At 38.3% G+C, this 20,586-nt stretch overlaps 2 protein-coding genes across 11 annotated transcripts; both read right to left on the bottom strand.

The window, feature by feature from the left end:
- Window positions 1-2,872: 2,872 nt before the first annotated feature.
- LOC113732038 (probable serine/threonine-protein kinase PBL19) lies at window positions 2,873-7,416 on the bottom strand. Of its 9 annotated transcripts, none has more exons than XM_072075393.1 (7): window positions 7,170-7,416; window positions 6,754-7,045; window positions 6,632-6,679; window positions 5,805-6,271; window positions 4,227-4,487; window positions 3,783-3,905; window positions 2,873-3,655 (listed from the first exon to the last, which is right to left on the bottom strand). In XM_072075393.1, exons 4-7 carry the CDS (start codon window positions 6,189-6,191, stop codon window positions 3,116-3,118), a joined length of 1,311 nt encoding a protein of 436 aa, XP_071931494.1. In that variant the 5' UTR covers window positions 6,192-6,271; window positions 6,632-6,679; window positions 6,754-7,045; window positions 7,170-7,416; the 3' UTR covers window positions 2,873-3,115. The 9 variants fall into 9 exon arrangements, with proteins under 9 accessions (XP_071931494.1, XP_071931495.1, XP_027113432.2 ...); XM_072075394.1 differs by having other exon boundaries at window positions 6,754-7,039; XM_027257631.2 differs by having other exon boundaries at window positions 5,805-6,274; window positions 6,754-7,416.
- Window positions 7,417-11,929: 4,513 nt separating this feature from the next.
- Window positions 11,930-20,215, bottom strand: LOC113732037 (eukaryotic translation initiation factor 4G). 2 transcript variants are annotated; one of them, XM_027257627.2, is made up of 11 exons: window positions 19,943-20,215; window positions 19,573-19,838; window positions 19,311-19,453; window positions 18,916-19,068; window positions 18,704-18,777; window positions 18,527-18,583; window positions 17,064-17,855; window positions 16,553-16,915; window positions 13,345-16,463; window positions 12,720-12,914; window positions 11,930-12,626 (listed from the first exon to the last, which is right to left on the bottom strand). In XM_027257627.2, exons 2-11 carry the CDS (start codon window positions 19,797-19,799, stop codon window positions 12,296-12,298), a joined length of 5,454 nt encoding a protein of 1,817 aa, XP_027113428.2. In that variant the 5' UTR covers window positions 19,800-19,838; window positions 19,943-20,215; the 3' UTR covers window positions 11,930-12,295. The 2 variants fall into 2 exon arrangements, with proteins under 2 accessions (XP_027113428.2, XP_071931493.1); XM_072075392.1 differs by having other exon boundaries at window positions 19,573-19,779; window positions 19,943-20,158.
- Window positions 20,216-20,586: the final 371 nt, after the last annotated feature.

Raw genomic sequence — 20,586 nt, 5'->3', positions numbered from 1 at the left:
TTCATCTATATATCTTCATACAAATATCACAATTAAATTTTACAATTATGCACTTTTTACCAATATGAAGAATTTTTCATGTTGCACCCAATGGAATTTTAATATACACAAAATGATGACACGTTTATAACTAAAATACCAGTATTAAACTGAAAAAAAATCTGAAATAGCACCATACAAACCACTATTATCTTTAATAGCAACTGATCAAAATAAGAAAAATTGAAAAAAAAAATTGAAAACCATTTATAACATGACATAAAGTAAATAGCAAATGAATTAAAAATTAGAATATAATTCAAATAATACCAAAGACAACATCCAAATCACTGATATCTAGGGAAAGACAAACAGTGTTATTGACAATAATATAGTAATGCTTCATTTATATTGGTTTGAACAAACCAAATCCATCCATCAAGCCACAAGCCATCTCGAATGATAAAATAAGAATTATAATAAGAGTAAATTTAAAATCATAAATGATAAACTGAAAATGATATCCAAATTATTTTGGTGATGTCCAAAATACCATTATTTTTCTAATGATTGCATATATTTAGTGTATTGCAATATTAATGAATAATGGAAGTTGTTATGAAATGAAAAACTTTAAAATTAAGTAAATTTCATTCATGGTGACAATTGTAATTAGACATTTAGTGCATTCCAATAATTGATAATAATGATAGTGATTATGGATTAAAAGTTGGCAATTAAAAAATAAAACACTGCACTATACAAAAAAAATTAATATTAAAATTGTTAATTAGCCACAATTCTCATTCCAATTCCATGATCAGAAAAAAAAATAATACTAAAACCAAAAATATTGTGCTCATATGAAAAAAGTAGACTTGTTGCTTTTGCTTTGCATTGGATTGTGCTAAAAATATGAATAAAAGAAAAGGAAAATAGAAAAACTCCAACTATCTCTATCTATAAAATTTCAATTATTAAAATGTACAAACCAAAAAATTTATGTGGTGGATCATTTATACTCCATTATTGACAAAAATAGAATTAACATAATACAAAGAATTCAAATTACATGTATGTTTATTTTTCTAACTTAATTATATTCTTCATTTAAAAAAAATTGTGATGATTGTGGTTTATATGCAATAGAATCATGAATATACAATAATTTTGGTAAAAAATGATATTACCAATATTTGATAGGTTAGAGTTCAAGCTATAAATCAAAAAGTATTTGGTTCATGATTTCAAATTCAATCCTAAGGGATATGTCAACTATATTAGAATGTTTTCTGTCTCTTGTCGTTTAATAAAATTTTTAAAAGTAACTAGCTTAAAAAAATAAATAACATAAAAATACTATATTATGATGTTGATGATCAAATTTTCATAAAAAAAAATTTTAGTATCTAAAGAATAATATATTTTAAGATATTACAATCACGTGCAAAGCACGTGAACTATTACTGGTCTAAATAAAAAAGATAGATTCAAAATTTTAGAGGGGACAATATAGATAAGAAAGAGAATTTCAAAAATATTGAGGGGCAAAGTTGATAAGAACAAAAATTTTAAATATTTTAGCAGGGGGGAGGGGGACAAATAAAGGAGTAACCTTCAGTTTTTTCAAATTAGTTCAAACCACGAGATGTTAGAGTGTATGTTTTAAAACTATAGGGTGTTTTTGTATAAGTTCGCTTAACCACAAGAGGTTTTTTGGCATTTTACCCTTAAATAGTATAGTAGGTATATCAACTAAAAATTTGCTTGTTTTTAGTATAAATAATTACAGAAGAGGTGCGTGCATCTCAAACCCGTAAATTCAAACGATTTTCTTCACTTTTTCAAATTAGTTCAAATTATGAGATATCGAAATGAATATGAGATTTCTATGTAGATCCGCTTAATTAGAGGAGACTTTTCTGCATTTTACGCTTATTTCTTTAATTTAAAACTGGATTTCCTGAAATACATACCATCATGCGTATCAAAATACTTCCACCAAATTCTTAGCAACGCCATTGAATAAATTGATAGTTAATGGTCTCATACAAAGAAATTCTAGCTAACTTTCGATAGGAATGAGGACACTTTGTCAAGTCTATAATCTATATCCTAGGCATCTTAGCGCCACAACTATGTGGATACTGCTCATCGATGAAAGCAAATATATGAAACTTCGTAGTCTGCCTAAATACAATCATCAGAAACTCCCTCAAAACTCGATCCAACAACAAAATCCAGACGCGCGAGACCCAATTCCCATATAAGCTCCAGCTGATGTGTATAGAAGCATGCTACCTGTCTCTTCTTCGTTTGAAGCCCAACCCCAATAAGAAGAGCACAATTGTTTGGGCTTAGAATCAGAAGAAATGGATGGATGAATTGATTTCAACTGCAGAAGCAGATGGTTGAAGTTTTTTCAGAGAGGACGGAATCAGGAGAACTTAAAGAAGATCAGGAGACAGTAGCTTGTACACAGCATTGACAAACCAATCCTCTTATGGTCCTCAATGGCATTGATACTTTCTCTGCTCTCGTAGAAGCAAGACAGATGAAGCAAAAGCAGGCGACAATTCGAATTTTACACTTCCTTTATTGCTTAAGCACAGTCCATTCCTTTTACAGTCAGATCAGAATTTTAGAATCAAAAGGTGATGCAAAATGACATCGATAAATGCTGCAAACTCGAAAGCTGGGGGTGACTAGCCCTTGGACAATTTCCTCGAGAGGACATCAAAGTTTGCGATGCCCCAGGACTTGTTATCTTTCGGTTAGTCAGATGATATCAGGGAAAAGCTGATTTGCCACTGTAGGATTCAGTAGGCAGAAAAGCTGATTAATTTCTCATAAAACTGTCGAGGCAGACCTGCAAAATGAATTTCCAAACAGATTCTTTGGAACAAAAAGCTTGATTGAATTGCATTTACATCTCAATACAGTGATTCAACTTACATGTTTCATGCTCCAGAAAAGGGAAACTACTCTAACAGAGTCACAGCGGAAAGTTTAATAGAAGGCTCAATGCCTTCACTAATTCCACACATATTCACATCATTGCTGTACCATTTCACCAATATTTCAAATCAAAACCCTAAACAAACAAAATCCATTTAAATGGAGAAATGATACTGGATTACATTTGCCTCTGCATTATCATAAACCCTCTTCTACTGACTCCACCAACACGTTCACCTAATTTTGCTAAATGTGCCATCCTCCTTTTTGCTGATTCGGAAGCTCCCGTCTTCTTTGGTGGCTTCTCCTCAACTGGATCATCTTCAACAAACTCAAAACTTCTATCAGGAGAAGTTAGTTCACCTGATACATGGATTATCTGCTTCAGCTTCTCTACAACTTCACTCATCTTTGGTCTGTCCCTAGCACTCTTTACCAAACAACTATCAGCTAATCTGGCAATAGCTACAGCTGCACTATGAGAATACTGATTTCCGAGTCTTGGGTCCATTATCATTCCAAATTTCCTGCTATTAGCAGGATACTGTTTTACCCAATCCAACAGCTTCTGCTCTGGCCTGGGTCTATCTCTTTCTAGTGACCGCCTACCGGTTAAGATCTCGTATAGCACAACACCAAAGCTCCAAACATCACTCTTGGCTGTCAGGTGACCCGTCTCAATATAGTCTGGTGCTGCATATCCATATGTACCCACAACCTAGTCACAGAAAGCAGGCTAATGAGGTCAGTCACTGTCAAATTATGATTAGATCACTCCTTCACCATCTTCATGAAATCAAACTTCAGTTGAGATGTATCTATTCACAATAATAAGTTAGATTTACCGCTGTAGAAACATGAGTTTGTTCACCAGTGGGTCCTTCCCTGGCAAGCCCAAAGTCTGAAAGCTTGGGCTTGAAGTCCTCATCCAGTAGCACATTCGATGCCTTAAAATCTCGAAATATGACCTAAAAGATTGATGACAGTCAGCTAACAGTAAGCCAGTCAGCTAAGCATTTATGACAGGAAAGCAAAAGTGCATTAAAGCAGTTTCTAAGTGCTTATTGTCCACATCAAACATCACCAACATACTCGTGACGTTGGAAAAATGATACTAGGTTACCTTTGCAAGATCATGCTCAGTTTCTTAGTATGACAGTCTAATATATAGGTCTCACAGATGCTGTTGATCAATTGCAGTAAGTAGGGCTAAATAGATCATCTTGTGGTTAACTTTAATAAGGTTGCGTGGCGTAGGATCAAGAGTAAAAACTAAACAGAGTAAAAACCTGAACTTCCAATTCTTCATGCAAGTAAGCCAATCCATGAGCTGCTCCCAGCACTATCTGCAGTCTCCTTTCCCAAGAAAGAGCAGGATAGGCCCTATTGAATAGATGATCTTCCAGGCTTTTGTTTTGCATGAAGTCGTACACGAGTAGTCGCTGAATACCTCTTTCTCCATCAACAGCACAATATCCAATAAGTTTAACAAGATTTGGATTCTCCACAACACCCAGAAATTGCACTTCTGCCACCCACTGCTTATGACCCTGCATCGACAATAAACCTTTTCCACAGTCAATATTCAAGCCACAAAGGTGGTTGAAAATTGAAAAGGCAAATTCCCAAACACACAGCAGGCATCTAGGCAAGTGGTGGCTAAGTAATAAATTACATTGCTAATTTCATTGGTCTCAAGCAATACTTTGCGCATGTACCAGTTCAACCACACAAGTAGAAAGGTGACCCCACTCCAGAATTTTATAGTATTTACAATGAAGAAGTGGCTGATTTGCTTACTATAGGATTCTCCCTTCATCTCAAGCAGTTCAATAATACAATAAATCACCTATGTGAAAGCGGGGGAGCACAAGTTGAGGAGGGGAGGGGTGGGGGACATGGAAGAACAGTCAGAAAATAAGCCCACATAGAACAGGCCCAATGACGGGGAGAGCTGTATGGTAAACTATCATCCCAAAAATCTTGATATCTCACAAATCCTCCCAATAAGATGGCCACAGTCATGACAAAGGATTATTAAGCAAGCATCTTCATCTCAACTGCTAATGCTTAAATGAGTTTACATTTTCACATACACAAATGATGAAATCTAAACACATGGCCGCCATCTACGCAATGACATCTCCATTGCCAATAAGATACTTTTTCAGAAACAACAAATTCCTCACTGCACAACCAGATTGATAGGGCTGTACAGCCCATAGAATCCTACTGTAAGGGACCTCATGCTAAAGAGTGGATGCACGATTGAACCACATTCAGTTAATCAAGACATAAACCACATCAAAATGATCTAGCCAGGGGCGTTTTGTGCTTATTGAGAGAGCATATTTCAGTCACCTGATGCATACTTAGCCTAATTGTAGACTTGGAGGGGGGAAGTTAAAACAGCTGTCTAGGACAGTCCCAATAAATCTGAACTCTCAATCAGTGCACCGCAGTTGAAGACAAACCATTGGAGGAAGTGACAAGAAAATCACAAGATTCTGGGCCTACATCTGAATTTTGGATTAATGACCATTTTACTGATAACTACAGAGATTAACAACATCGGTTGCAACATGGGGAGTTCTCACTTTCTTAATTTTTTGCACATCATCAGACTTCAGGTAACATACTCTGAATGCCTTCCACAAATCAAAACTACTAATGGAATTGGGCAGCAAATCATAACAGCCCGCTAATCCCACCAATGATGCACAAGCGTGATCTATCATACCAACCCAAACATCAAGCGCTTGAAAGTTCTATGACCAACAAATGAAACAGATAAAAGACAAGAAAGATTAGGCTGAATACTACACTAACAGACATTTTTTCCCAACAAGCACATCAGCAGACCATACCTGAAAGCCATCTCTGTTAAGTTTCTTAATAGCAACAACAATGGGGTCACCCTTTCCACCAACAGGCTTGATTGTACCTTTATAAACGCTTCCAAAACCTCCTTCTCCAATCTTAAGCAACCTATTGAAATTATTGGTGGCTCGAGCTAGCTCTGAGAATGAAAAGACCCTCAAATTCTGAGCTCTCTCTTCATACAATTCAGTTACACTACGGAGCGAAGTGGTTGAACCAGAAGACCTAGCAACCCTCTCAGAAGTGGCAGAACATGACGATTTGGACACCCTGTCAGCTGCTGAAATATCAGATTTGCTCTCACATTTTAAAATTGGTGCTGATCTTTGTTCCTTACTCTTAGTCCTATCCTTAAAGTAATGAAAACACTTCATTTCTCGTCCTTTTTTTCCACCCCCAGATCAAACAGCGCTTTCAAGATTGAATTTTTAACTCCTCAACTGCCATTAAACTCCTGCTGGAAACAGAAAAAAGACAAATGGAAGAAGACAAAATTACTGCCTCAAAACTTTTTAACATCACCAATCATCATCATAGAAGAAGAAGGTTTTTTTTTTTTTTTGGGATGGGGTGGGTCGGGGGAGAACACGTCAAAGAGAAAGAGAGAAATTTCACCAGCAAATTCAGAGGAAAACTTCACATGTGCAAGATTAAATACAAAGAAATCCCAATTGAAAGGACAGAGAAAAGGTTCAGGAAAGGCAAAGTTCAGCGAAAATTTCCAGTGAATACTACCAGAACTGAACCCGCAAAGAAAACTAGCCCACATCGAGAAAATGATAAAAAATGGAAACTGAAGAAAGATGAGGACCACCTAAATGGAACGACAGTTGAAAGGAGGGAGGCACCATTTATTTCAAACCTGTACAAATAATGGAAAGCTATTCAATGGGATGCAACTAAAATCGTCAACAGCACAAGCAGAAGGGATGTTACCTTCGTGATGTCAACAGCCCCAAGTACCATGTCCTCTTGGTAGCTTTTACTTTTGCAACCACTTGCACTCAAAATCAAAGGAAGTTTTTCAACTTTCAGACTTTCAACGCGTTTTGCATAATCTATCTTTTAAATACTCTGCTACTTCCATTCTTGAATTGCAACAATTATACTAGCACACTAATTTCTTTAAACAGCTTATGAGGAAACAAGTTATTGGGGTTCGACAAGAAGTAGTCGTTTATTTCTTTTCTGACCTCTAGTGCTGGGCTTGGCTAATCCGTTCCTGTGACTTGTGAGATACGAATATTGTCAGAAATGAAAGGGATTTTGACAAATGGTTTTGTCTGGCTGTGCCAATAAAAATTGAAAAAAAAAATACGCAGGAGAGGTCCCAAGCTTTTCGGGGAGCTTACCTGGTACGTGGACCGATCACTGATCTCGGCTTATCTTGGGACTTATATGTAGTCTTGTCTTATACTTTAGGAGTTCACAGGAATGTAAAAACTTTTGATTACGTCGTTTAATCTAGAATGAATGGTGGGGCTTGTCTGGTTCATTAATGTTAGCTTACCAAACACCAACTCAGATTGAAGAACTCAGGGGGAGGGCTAACAGTAACAAGCCACCGCCACCAGCCAATCGCATTTGGCTTTCGACGTGAATAATTTGGGAAGCTATGACCGACCAATTGTTCTAGTGAATTCTTTCCACTAGTTTTTTCTATTAGGCTCGGCTGCTGTGGATTTAGAATTGTGCACATGGCCAAGAAATTAGAATGAATTCTTTTGGTAGAATACATGTGTGCATAAAAAATTTGACAATGTACTGAGATTAATCTTTTATACATCTACAATTATATACCAGTGATCCTAAATTCATAATTCCTGTAAAACCTGAAGTTAAAATTTAGATTGAGATCGCTTATTCTGCTTTCGTTAATGTTGAAACTATCAGTATAACAAAGATTAATACAAAGCATTAAGTTTCGAGTTTGTTTGAATAAAGTATTATTTGAAATTATTATTGGACTATTTTTCTATTATGTGATGTATGTAAGATAAAAAGATGGTTAGAAATATAAAAAAGTGAATTGAAAAATGTGTTTATGATGTAAGTTAAATATTATTTGAAAAAATAATGTATCCAAACAAACCTTTAGACCAAGAAATTTGAGAATTTGACTTGAGCAGGATGTTGATAATTTTTTAAATGATTGCAGACCAAATCCAAATAAGCCAACCTTTCACTGTTCAGACGTTTTTGTTTTTTCCGTGCAATCCAAGGAGACGTACCAAGATCATGCCAAGTACTGGTGTGACAGAAGTCCACAAGTCATTTTCTTGTAATCTCTATTTCTTTGTTTGCTTTTTAGATAAATTAATTCTTCCTTGGTTAGGTTGCACGTGGACTTGGCAAATTAATTCATCCTTTCTTGTAGGACGAAGCTTGGATTTATTAAACAGTGGGACCACCATTTAGATTATCAATATTTAGAAAAAGATTATGCATTATATTACGGGTAAATCTTTTATGCACTGATAACGTATACACTAACGGGCCCAAATGCATGATACATATACATGATTACCAACATGAATATATGATATTTACAGCAGACGTAGACACTGATGTCACAGACACACATATACACACACAAAAAAAGAGGGAAAAAAAAAATCAAAGAAGTCATTTAAAAGTTTTGGTGAGGACGTGAATTAAAAATGGTGCTTCTTGCACTATATTGTATCTTTTGCGTTTGTATGTATGCAAGTCCTTTTTTTATTGCACTTTCAATGACCAAAATAGACACTTTGTAAAGGTCTCAAATGATTTGCTACCTATTTCTTTCCTCTGCAAATCAATTTCTGCCGATGGAAACTTATCCAAGACTAGGATAAATATGATGAAAGCACATAAGAATATCTTCCTATCCCAAGAAAAAATGATACCCTTCTCATACAGAGATATCTACATATCTTTAGCCTCAGTACTCCTAAAGCAAATTGAGAGCTTATGTTGAATTAATTTCTAATCATCAAAGCATCTAACAAAACTGAGTAATGACCAAAGGGAGTTACAAATGTGAGAATCCAAGCCTTACTATTAAGAACGTAGATACTGCTCCATTTTTCGTTATGTTTTTTTAGCACAACATTTTACAACTTGTTCCATACTAAGGGGGAGAGGGGGCGGGGAATGGAACAAAGTAAGCTATTGAAAATTTAGAAGGAACTAAACCATCTCCGAAAATGTTTTTGCACGAGAAATGCAAGATAGGGTTTCGAACCCTTGCCTACCCCAGAAAGGGACTTTTCCTGGTGGCCGAACAGAAATGTTCTATTTATGTTACTTGGTCTAAGGTAGACTATCAAGATCTAAAGGTCAAGCTCATGTACATGGTATGGTATGGTACACAATTTCCCCAGCTGTTACACGTTCTCATGAAACAGTAGTAGTAATTAATTTTGGGTCAATGAATATTTTGATTGCCCTGTTTAAGAGATTTTGAATAATGTTACACGTCGCATTTTATTATTGTATAAATTTCTCCCCACAATGTTTGGTGAGATGTGACTTCTATAGAAATATATAGACTGATTGGATCTCCCAACAAGCATCCCTTCACCAATCTCAAAAGCCCAGTTAAGCTAGCCGATGCTTATTTTGTTAATCTTTTCCCTAGTCTCTGCATTAATTCAATCGGAAGATTAATTAATTTTTGCTTGTAGAAATCAAAATCTCATTTAAACAACACAAAAACCTTCACTAGAAAGATTGGAAACTATCTCCATGGCATTTGATATGCAAATCTTTATTCCCGAGATCCAACTGAGATCCAACTTCATTGGTAGAAATAATAGTAGTGTCAGGTAATTGCGAGATCCCTAATTTACCTTTCTCTTATCCTTTCCCCTTGCAAGGGTTGGAATCTCCGATTGAACTAAGAAAAAAAGATATGCAAATCTTTATTCCAACAAAAGAGATAGTCATTTTTCTGTTATTAATTTTAGTTACAGAACAAGAATCAAAGCCCCCTTCGAGACTTCTGTGCTCACAACTTAAACGCCCTTGAAGCTTTAAGAGAGAATGAACTGTCTAGGTACCACGAGTGAAAATAAAATAATGTACGCACTACTGCGTACCATGGATGTTTTGGGATTTCGCAAATGTATTGTCCCAAAGGGTTTGGAGGGTTGAACGGGTTCAGGCTCCATGGAAGACGCAAATTTGAAATGTAGAAATTGCAGTGAAATATGGAAGTATTGTTCGTCCCTTACAATAAAAATAGTTTATGACAGAAAAAAGAAGATGTTATGGCATTGCTTAGCTTCGTCTCAATTGTAGTCAACATGATAATTAGAACTAAAGACCAATGGAGGAAGACACTTGGCTTGTTCAATCCTCATATTTTCCAAAAAGTCTACCAAACGGAGGAGTATATATATGTTTTGTACCAAGTATATTCTATTTAGCTCAAGTTAAATTGAGTTCAATCAAGATTCATGTCACACAATTGTTAAACTCGCCCTGAATTTCAGTATTAGAATGTCTAATTCAAGCTCATCTTGATTTTGACTGATCGCCCTTGATTATATAATGTATATACAGATCCAGAGAGTTAGAATTCGCTCCTTGATGAGAAGAATGCAATTTTGTCCAATCCACTCTTTGCTATTTGAGATTGTGAATGCTAAAAGGCTTCAAGAATTCGGCTCTCTTCGATGCATACATCTAAAATCAAGCTAAGCTGAAGATTAAAGACTTGATTTTGACTTTACAATTATGTAGACTTATCATATTATTATTAGCATATATTGGGTACAAGTAATATGGGCCATGCCTGATAATCTTGACTTAGTAAAAGATGAAAGCCAAATCAATCAGAATTCGGTCATGATCCCTCCTCTTACAGCATTACGGTTTTTGCTTCTTCTTTTTCCAACTATAGCCTTAATGGCTGGTGTAACAAGAAGGCAACTGGAGATTTCACGATAAAAATGAAAGAAAGAACAATGAGTCGGAGCAATTGTGTACAAGTTTTTTTTTTTTTTTTTTTTTTTGGGAGGAGGAGGGGGGGGGGGGGGGGGGGGGGGCGCCAGGGATATTATTATTTTTGTCTTTGTGAAAACTAGGCAAATTGAATGCCACTGTTGCAAACTTATACACTATAAGAAAAGGTAGAACAATATCTATATCTATACTATATATAAAGGAAGAGAAGAGGTTGCCGTGTTAGTGTAAATTATTTATGTCACTTTTTATAATTTCTATTTTACCCTTCAAATAAAGGGCAAAACAGCACCGTCATCTCTCTAAAACAAACACACACAACATTACTATTTAATAACCCTTTTTTTATTCAAAATTTTTGCCCTTACATTTGGGCATGCTCTTCCCCCTGGTTACCATAATAAAGTGCCCATGCATGATAAATGCAAGCAGTCGAAACTTGAAGGTTTCTCTCCGACTTAATGACTGGAGAGAAAACCCCTGTAGCATTTATAAGTGTTGCTTTCGTACGCTTGCTGTTCCACAAAATGACCGAAAAAACGAGAATTCCGGTTAACCTTTCTCTGTGAGTCGAACCCAAGGGATGAAGATTTTAATTTGAAGGCCCTTCAAACGTGTAGCTTCGTACAGCCAACATCCTCACCAGAGTGCCTCACGTTGCCTGACTGAATTCAGTCTTGAACTCGATAAAGTTAAACTAGCCAGGGCTGGAATAAATGCTAAAACTTAGCTAATGCGAGAGCTTCCTTCGAAAGTACAAGAGGTAAGCTAACGCAAAGCTCGAAGTTGTACTTGGTAGAATGTAAATGACCAAATCCACCGTAGGTTCAAACACAACCCGGGACAATGACGAGTTTTGATTTTACTCATTTGGCATCACAATCCTTTCCCGTACCCTGATATATATCCTTCTCTAAGTCATGCAAAGACCGACTTTGCTCAACAACAAGCCTGCTTACAAACCCTCAATTATTTATCTTCATGTCCAAAGCTCTCAAGTCATACAAAGGCCGACTTCATGTCATACAGCACCAGCAACAAAAGGCCATATAAGATCATTCAAGCCAGAACTAACTAAAGCCCTTTTTGCTTACAAATGCCTAAAAACAGGATTTGCATGCAGCTTGTGCATGGAAATGACAATTTGGTTTGCAAGGCTCCATTAAAACCTGCACTTCGCAGTAGCTCAATCCCTACATAGGCAAGAAAATCGCAACCAGAATAACTTGTGCTTACAAACATATAAAATATAGCCTACCAAAATTTAATTAACTCAAAGAGGCTGATGAAACCATCTTGCAACAGCACATGATGCAACTAGAGGCCGAGAATTGGATGCTCAATTGAACCTTGGCAATTGCAGTTATTTCTAGAAAACAATATTAAAACATGCCGGGTAACCCCTATTAAATCCCCATCTGCCCACAATAATGTGTGTCTATATATATATATATATATATCTGCAAACTTAAAGAGGCAACCTAAAGTGATTTCTTCTACCAGATACACCGAGCATCACTAGTACCCTCTAAATAAACTTATCTAGTCTCCATGTTTTGTTAGAACTTGGAGGCCTGAAGTTCTCTAGCCGCAAATTAGAGCTCGAGCGAATCTCATTCAATACAGAATCACCTCTTTCAGATGCAATTATCTCCAAGATGGTTCCAAGAACTTCAGCAGCAAGTCCTATTTCTACTAGGCGTCCTTGTTCTTCTCCACCTTCATATATTAAGCGTCCAACTTCATTAAACGATATTACATTCCCCAATACCACTTTGGCAAAGATGCGACCAAGAAATTCAGCAGCCCTTGGAGCATCATTTACGGCATCTTCCAAGGTCATAAGCACAGAGTCAAACCTGCCAAATAAATGCAAAATACCAAGTGAGACTCAAAAGTCAATCCTCATTAAGAAAATCAATTATCATAATGCATAATACAATGGAACCTACCCTTTTGTGAGATGATCTTGACTTATAATGCCATCTCGATGTTTCGTAAGAGTGATGAGAAGCTTTGCTAAAAGGTCCCTCTCCATGTCCTTCCTCTCAAAAGAATCAGTAACCCACAGAGATATCATCGAGGGATAGAAGCTCGGATTATTCAAATCCTTGATGCACAAAGCAACTTCGTTCTCATCTTTGGCACTGCACAATCACAATTACATTGTCAGCGAAAGGACATGCGAGAATGAACTTTTGCAGGTCAAGCTTGATTTGTTTTACAAACTTGAACTTGCATGGAGATCCTAATACATTACCCGACTCTCAATCATCTCACCAAAAAGCAGCAAATAATACTGCATGCCATGTATCTTTAACATGAAAAGAATACCAGACCTTCTGCAGAGATATCAAAAAAGGAGACTGGAGAAACTTTTGATAATCTCATGGGTTTCAGTATCAGAATCAATTGCACAACTACAGAGAATAAGAATCTTCTATTCACTGCAACAACATTAACCTCCTTAACCTCAAACATAATTATTTAACATGGCCTTATCTTGAGTGTGATGCAAAATGCAAAAATTTCAAGAGACAGAAGACAAAAGGGAAAAAAGGTAAGATCTAATAATACCTGTAAAACTCTTTAATTGCTGACATGGACATGTCCTTCAACCGTTCTTCAGGCCAAACTTTGTCAGAAGACACATTTTGTGTCAAGGCACCACCACCACCTCGTCCAGGTGGAGATGTAGGAAGAGATCTATCAGAACCACGATCCGTACTCCAAACATCTCTATTCCCATAAGCCATGTTGCGTTCTTGTGTACTTGATTGGTCATAAGAAGATGCACCACTAAACCTGTCTGGTGTGTATCTTGGCATTGGATCCTCTCTTGAAGCATAAGCTGTCCGATCTGCAACAGGGTAACCATTCAGCCCAGGTCCCACTCTCCTAGAGTCCCCAGTACTTGGGACATCAGATAATTGAATGCCTGGAGAAGCTGACTGCCCTCTAAACGACATTCCCCGTGCAAGACCACCTTGAGGCCCAAGAGTAATAGAATCATCACCAAGGGGTCTCTGAGGAAGAACAGGCATTGTCCTGCTTTCAAAAGGTCTATCCTCCATCCGAACATCTTGTGCACCATAGCCACGGAGCTGAGGAGGCATAGGACGGAAACCACCCATCTGGGAGCTTGGAGAAGCTAACACATTTGTTCCTCTAGGAGAAAAGTCAATAGTCTGGCCCCTTCTAACGGAAGAGCCCAAACTAGGAGCACGAGCAAGGCCCCTAGCTTGTGCCTGACGTTCTTGAGCAGCATCCCTGTGCACTTCTTCAATCTTTTTCGGCCCTTCAACTTTCCTCCTCTGCTGCCACTTATTCTTTCTCAGATCAATTGCATCTTTCAGCATGAACCTCACCCTAGACGACAGTCTCATGTTCCTTGACAAGTCTCCCATCATTTCAAAATAAGCATCCATATGCTCTTTGGCTTTTGCATGATCAATCATCTCTCCTATTGTGCTCATTAATTTGCACAATGCTTCAACATCTTCCTCCTCAGGGTTTTGACACGGACCCAGCAATTTCTTTATACACTCGTGCATTATTCTCTCTGTCAACATTCTCTTCTTGTACAATTCCCCAATAAGTCTTATGTTACCCAACATCCTTCTTCGTGCTCGTAATTTTTTCTCCTCTCTTTCCTCTGATGACTGCTGGGCTTCACCTTCCAAATCAGCTCTGTTAGCTTCCTCCTGTTCTCTCTCTCCTCTCTCAAATTCTTCCTGGCACTTGTTTAAAAGCAATCTCTTAAAAGTAAGTTTTTCATTATCCACAGTCAGATCAGGCAACTCTGCTGCAAGGTGATAACAGAAATTGGCATACATCTCGCAAAAAGTTGGCTCCGTTAAAGCTTTATCGAATATTTGTGAAATCACACCGCCTAGGGTGACAGCATTATCAATGTTGACCTGTTTAACTTGCTCAAACAATTTCTCAAAATTTTGAGGTGTTAGCTTGTTCAGTATACCTTTCAGTTGTCTCTGTTTGGCTTGTTCCTCATCTGTGACTTTACCAACTTCATATTTTCTTTCTGCTTTGTGCATTACCTGTAATGGTGTCTGAGGAGAAGGCATTAAACCCTTCTGGAAAGCAGTTCCACGTTGCCACCTCTCAGAATCAGGACTGTTTCTTGGAACACCAACCTGAGGAACAAAGGACTGCATTTGCCCTGGAAGCATGCCAATGGGATACTGAAGAGGAGATTGCATGCGAGGATTCCTTAGCACGCCATGATTGCCCACTGGGCCAGGTCGATACATTGCCATGTTGGGCCCATAACTAATATCCATCCGCATATCGCGTCCAGACATTAGTGGCCCAGGCAGTTTATTCCACTTGTCTTCTTCTCCTAAGCCACTTCCCCGACGATCTAGACGGGCTGCCATGTTAGGTCTATCAACAATTCTTCCAGAACTAGAATATGACTCACGCGAAACACTAGCATTAGAAGCAATCAAGGCCTCTGCTATATCAGTTGCAAATTCAAAACCCTCGGGTAGATCAGTACATTGCTCTGCAAATTTAAGTAAGAAATCCCTAGAATATTTTTTGGTCATTACTCCACTGCCATCTTCACCACTTTCATTAACTTGCTTCCTGATCTCTGAAGTTTCCAATTTTGGAGTAGATATGTCAGCAGCATCTTCCCAGTCCTCAGGCTCCACTTTACTCTGGCCAGAGTTCTCCTTAGACACATCCTTTTGAGACACATCTGAAGACATTCGCTCCAAAATGCTGCTGGAGGCATTCTCCATGGTTTCTGCAGAAGCAGCAATTTCCTTTTTCTCCTCAGGTCCCTTGTATGCCAAATATAGATCTGAAGTTGGTCCACTGCTGTCTAATTTTTTCAATAATTCCTTTCTCTTCTTCTTTCCCCTTGGTGCAGTATTTTTTGCCACGTTTGGCTCAAATGAGCACTTGTCCTTGATTCCAGATGCAGACAAAGAAACAGAACCAACACTTTTATCCTCAGGACCATCTTCGTCATGCTTCAAAATTTCTTCAGAAAATGGGTCTACAACGGGTAATGACTCATCTATAATAACAGAAGTTGTAACAACAGTATCGTCAGTATCCATGTTAGCAGGCCTACCTAAAGAACAACCCCCCAAAGAAGATACATTATTATCTTGAGTAGTAACACCAGTGGCTGAATGAGACACCTCACCATCTAGAACTGAAGATGATGTAACCGAATTATCAGTCCCAGAATCATTTTCAACTTGGCATCTAGCAGATTCGTCCAGCTTTCCAAGCACATCTGGTGGAGACTCCTGTGCCGGGAACTCACTACTCCTAGCCACTCCCCTTACTGTAGAGCTCTCTATGTGGCCAGCAACTTTAGCAGGTTCTAAAGCAATAGATTCCAAAGATGTCTCAAGACTGCTAATGTCTTGTTCACAGCCCTCAGAAGATTTTACTTCTCCCTGCTCCTTTTCCCCACGCATTTCTACCTTTGGTTGGCTGTCTTCCAGAGTTTTAACAACACATATTTTTGATGAATCTGATACTTTGCTTTCCTCATGCTTCAAATCAAAAGAATCTGATTCAGATATACTAGCTGTTGACAGAGTCTCTTTTGGATTTTCAAGATCCACACCAGTTGCAGATGTAGTTGTTTTCACTTCTACAAGCTCAGGTTCCTGATGTGTCAAAACTGCAGCTGCTGTAGATCTTTCATCCACCTGCATTAAGTGATGCAAAACAAAGTGTCAAATATTGCATACACCACGAACCATCCAAGACCACCACCTGATGTGCTACATTGCTGTACCTTTTTTTGTTGATCTTTGGTAAAGACAAGTCCACCAGCAACCTCAGGTCCTAAGCCATCGCTACTTTTTGGTGCAGCCAATGATTTCTCAACAGGAACGCCAGGAGACAATGAACTGGATGCAGTGCTTTGGACAGAACCAGAACCCGATGGTACAGCAGCTTTACTTGCCTCCAACACTGATTTAGGTGTTGGTTCAAGACCAGTCTTTGACTGTTGCCCAGAACTCTGGGATGAAGTTTCAGTATCCTTTTGAGATGGCCTTGACAGTTTAACAGATTCTCCCTTAGAAGCACGAGGTGAACTTACTGAAGGTGCTGCATCTTTCTCTCCATGAGAACTAATAGCAGGTTTTACAGTGACCTGGAATAAACTCAGAGAGGTTACCAATTCCTCTAATGAACAGCAAGATGATCTTCCAAGTAATATGTCAGTGAAGTTGAAGAAATGCAACAACATCAAAAGTATATTTTAACCAAGAAACAACGAAACGAGAGAAATTCTGACTGACCTGATTATAACATCTTTGAGTCTGTGGAGGAGGATGGGTAGTACTTAGAGAAAGAGAACTTGGAGCTGGGAGGAAGAAAGAATTAGCATTATAAGAATTAGGATAGTAGTTAGGCGGATGCGCAGGTGTAAATGATGAAATAGGTTGTGATTGAGGAGGCACACTAGGATGTGACCTCTGGACAGGAGAACCATCAAGCCTCAATTCTTCATGAGTTTCTGGATGAGTAATCTTTATAGTTTTACGAGGAGCACCAAACTTTCCAGCCGGCTGCTGGGCAAATTGTGGGCCCATATTTAGTCCAAGGTTACCCAATTGTTGGGGAATCTGAGGACCCATCTGAGACGAAAAATTCAAATTCTGCCCCTGATGAAGCATCCCTTGTGTCTGCATTGGATGGGGTTGAAGACCTGAAACAAATACTTGCTGCTGCACAGATGGATTTCCAATCTGTAAAGGCATAGGCATTGGCATTGGCATTGGCAATGATGTAGCTGACATGGCCTGCGACTGAATCTGTGGATTTGGGCCCCCAAATTGAACAGGCACCTGCGACTGGTGAAATGGCATTTGCATAGACATCCCAGGCATACTGTGCACAGGTGGTTTTTGGGTTTGAGATACAGAGGATGGTGCTGAAACCTGTACATCCCTTTTGGGCTTTGATGGGGGATGGCCCTCGGCAGCATTAGACTGATCAACCGTGCTTGCATCCTTTTTTGGCAACTGCTGCCTGGGAATTGATGGAATTGGCAAGGTTGTCGGAGCTGCTCTCACCAAGTCATTACGAGCCTGGCACCAAAAGAACCAGAAAAGAGCAAAAAATGTAAGAAAATGATTTCAAGTCTATAAGAGCATTGACAAATCTCTAAGTCACCAAAAAAGCCATCCACTGTGACTATTATCAATGTCCATATCAGGACCTACAATATAGCAAAAAGGATTGGACAACATACAAGCACATTTATACATCAGTTGGCAGTCTATAGTGTATCCAGATCATCCTAAGAAGTAATAGTATTGATAGTACAGTATGGAATATGAAGTCTGTTTACATAAAATAACACTCAACTCCCTGTTCCTATTATTGAAAGAAACCCAAAGTCTTTATAATAAGTTGATTGCGCATCTACTGACTGTAGGCCAATCTCTCTGTGAAAGGAGACCGATGAGAGTATGTGAAGGCACGCACAATCACCAGCACCCAACAATGCTAACTCTTTTGCAACTACACTGCCAATGCTAAATGCAATATTACTTGTCTGAGGTCTTCATGGAAGAAAGGCATCAAGGAAGGAAAATTTTCTATTTTTCTTAGGAAAAGCTTCTTTAACAAATCCATTTCAAAATATAATATTGTATTGATTGCCAATTAGAAACTTAAAGAAAAAAGTCTTTAACCAATCGAAGCAGCTACTCTTCCTACTGAATTTTAAAAACAAGATAATACAAGAACCACAAACCTGGTCACGTTTCTGCTCATCTAAATTTGGTGGAGCTGAGCTTGTTCTAGCAGGTATCTATAAAATGAAATAAGAAAATTATATAGGCACTGTCTTATTAAAAAACAAGGTTCAAAAAATCTTAATAAAGGGTGCAAACGCAGGAAGAACATTATGGTTAACACGAGGAATGTCTACCTGCACTCCATTCATAAGACCAGGACTGATGGATCCAAACTGAAAAGGAAATGTCCGGGATGCCTCTGCTGGAGCTAAACCATCATAAAAGATTTTCAAAAAATAAGCTAGAAAGTAAGAGAAAACTCGAATAATTCTCATTCACCGAAATTAAGGGAAAAAATTAAAAACCACAAGCTTCAAAAGGAACATCGAGCACCAAAATCACATACCTTTAGCTGGTGTAACAGGCATGGGCAGATGCTTGGGGTCAGAACTTGCAGGGGGAACATTAGAAGATGGAGGTTTTGGAGCTCGGGTGGCTTTTGGAGTAGCCACATCAGTTGCCTTGACTGTCGCACTAATGGCAGGTGCATCCGATCCTCCTAATGCACAAGAATCAACGTCAGCAACGTAATGAACAACGCAAATTCCTCCGACAAAACAACTTTGTGATCGCGATTTAAATTCATCGAAAAGCAACCATAGTAAAGGTTCTAATTTTCTAGTAATTTCAGGAATAACAAACCCTACACACTGAGAAAATTAACAATTTCCCCCATAATATTATGCCGGTTTAGGAAAACCAGTCTTTGAACTCAAAAATCAACTTTTTTGCAGCACGTACCATGAGGTGGCTGCTGCGAATGAGCACCATTCTGAACAGCACGCGGAGCAGAATGAGTACTAGAATCCGAACTCACACCCAGACCACTTGTAGGAGCACTTGCCCTAGGCATCCCTCCTTGCACATTGTGATGCTTCTTAAAACTGCCAGCACAAAACATCAATCCAAAAACAAATGACTAACTAATTCATCAATTCCCGAATTCAAAACTCAAACCCTCACGCATAAACAAGCAATTTCGGGAAACCCTAACTTGATATACCTGCGGCTGGAGGGAATCGAAGGTTGATTATGATTCTGATTATAATGGTTGTTACTGCTGTGGGAACTGGAGGTGGCGGAGGGAGGAGGGCCGGTGGCACCACCGCCGGTGCCGGTAGAGCCTTTAGTACCGCCGCCGCCGGAGAAGTTACGATGGTGATTGGATCGTCCGGATTTTCTGTACTGCGAAGACTCGGTCCTTTCAGCCCTTGATTGATTATGGGACATAAATTCAAGTCCTCAATAAACCGCTTCAATTAATTTTGTCTACAGATCCACCGATCAAATCAAGTTTCCCAAAAAATCAAAAAATAAAAAATAAAAACAAATCAAAATCAGAAAATATTAACAAATTCCCCCTTTTCGTTTACCTGGAGTGAAGAGTACGCTAAGGAAAGGGAAGTTGAAAAGAGATTAGGGTTTTTACTGGGTGCTGTGGATGGCGGGAACCATGACGACACTGTCAGGGAAAGAGAGAGAAAGAAGGGGGGGGAAGAGGAGAGGTGTGTGTGCTGTGTGTGAGGTATGTGACCTTATTGCATTAGAGAGAGAAAGTAACAGAGATAAATTTAGAGAGAGAGAGGGACGGGGAAGTGAGCAACTGGGAAGAAGTATTTAATGGGAGGAAAAAAAAAGGTTTGTGCGCTCTTTTACTGGGAAGAAGTAGGATTTAATCTCGTTTTTATCTTTTTCTTTTTTCTTTAAATTTTGGCCTTTTGGGGGATGTGGCTCGAGGATTAGTCAAAAAACGGTAGTGTTTTTAGGAGATGGGAAAGGAATATGTCATCGCGCGTGGGCTCGTTCGTTCTGTTTTCTTCTTTTTTTAATTTTACTGCTTTAAAATCCACCTCTGTTTTTTTTTTTTTTGAAATTTGAAATTTTTTAAAGTAGAGTAAAGCCAAAGATTTGATTCCGTATCTAACTTCTAAGCTCCAAATATTTAAAAAAAAATTTAACAATTTGGAAGTTTTTTTTTTTGTTTATATAACTTGTTTGAATTGATATTTTTCTAAAA

This window comes from Coffea arabica, chromosome 2c, assembly GCF_036785885.1.
Source record: "Coffea arabica cultivar ET-39 chromosome 2c, Coffea Arabica ET-39 HiFi, whole genome shotgun sequence".
NCBI classification, from domain to species: Eukaryota; Viridiplantae; Streptophyta; class Magnoliopsida; order Gentianales; family Rubiaceae; genus Coffea; species Coffea arabica.
The sequence above is the reverse complement of the archived record's forward strand: the minus strand, read 5'-3'. Positions and strand labels throughout refer to the sequence as shown.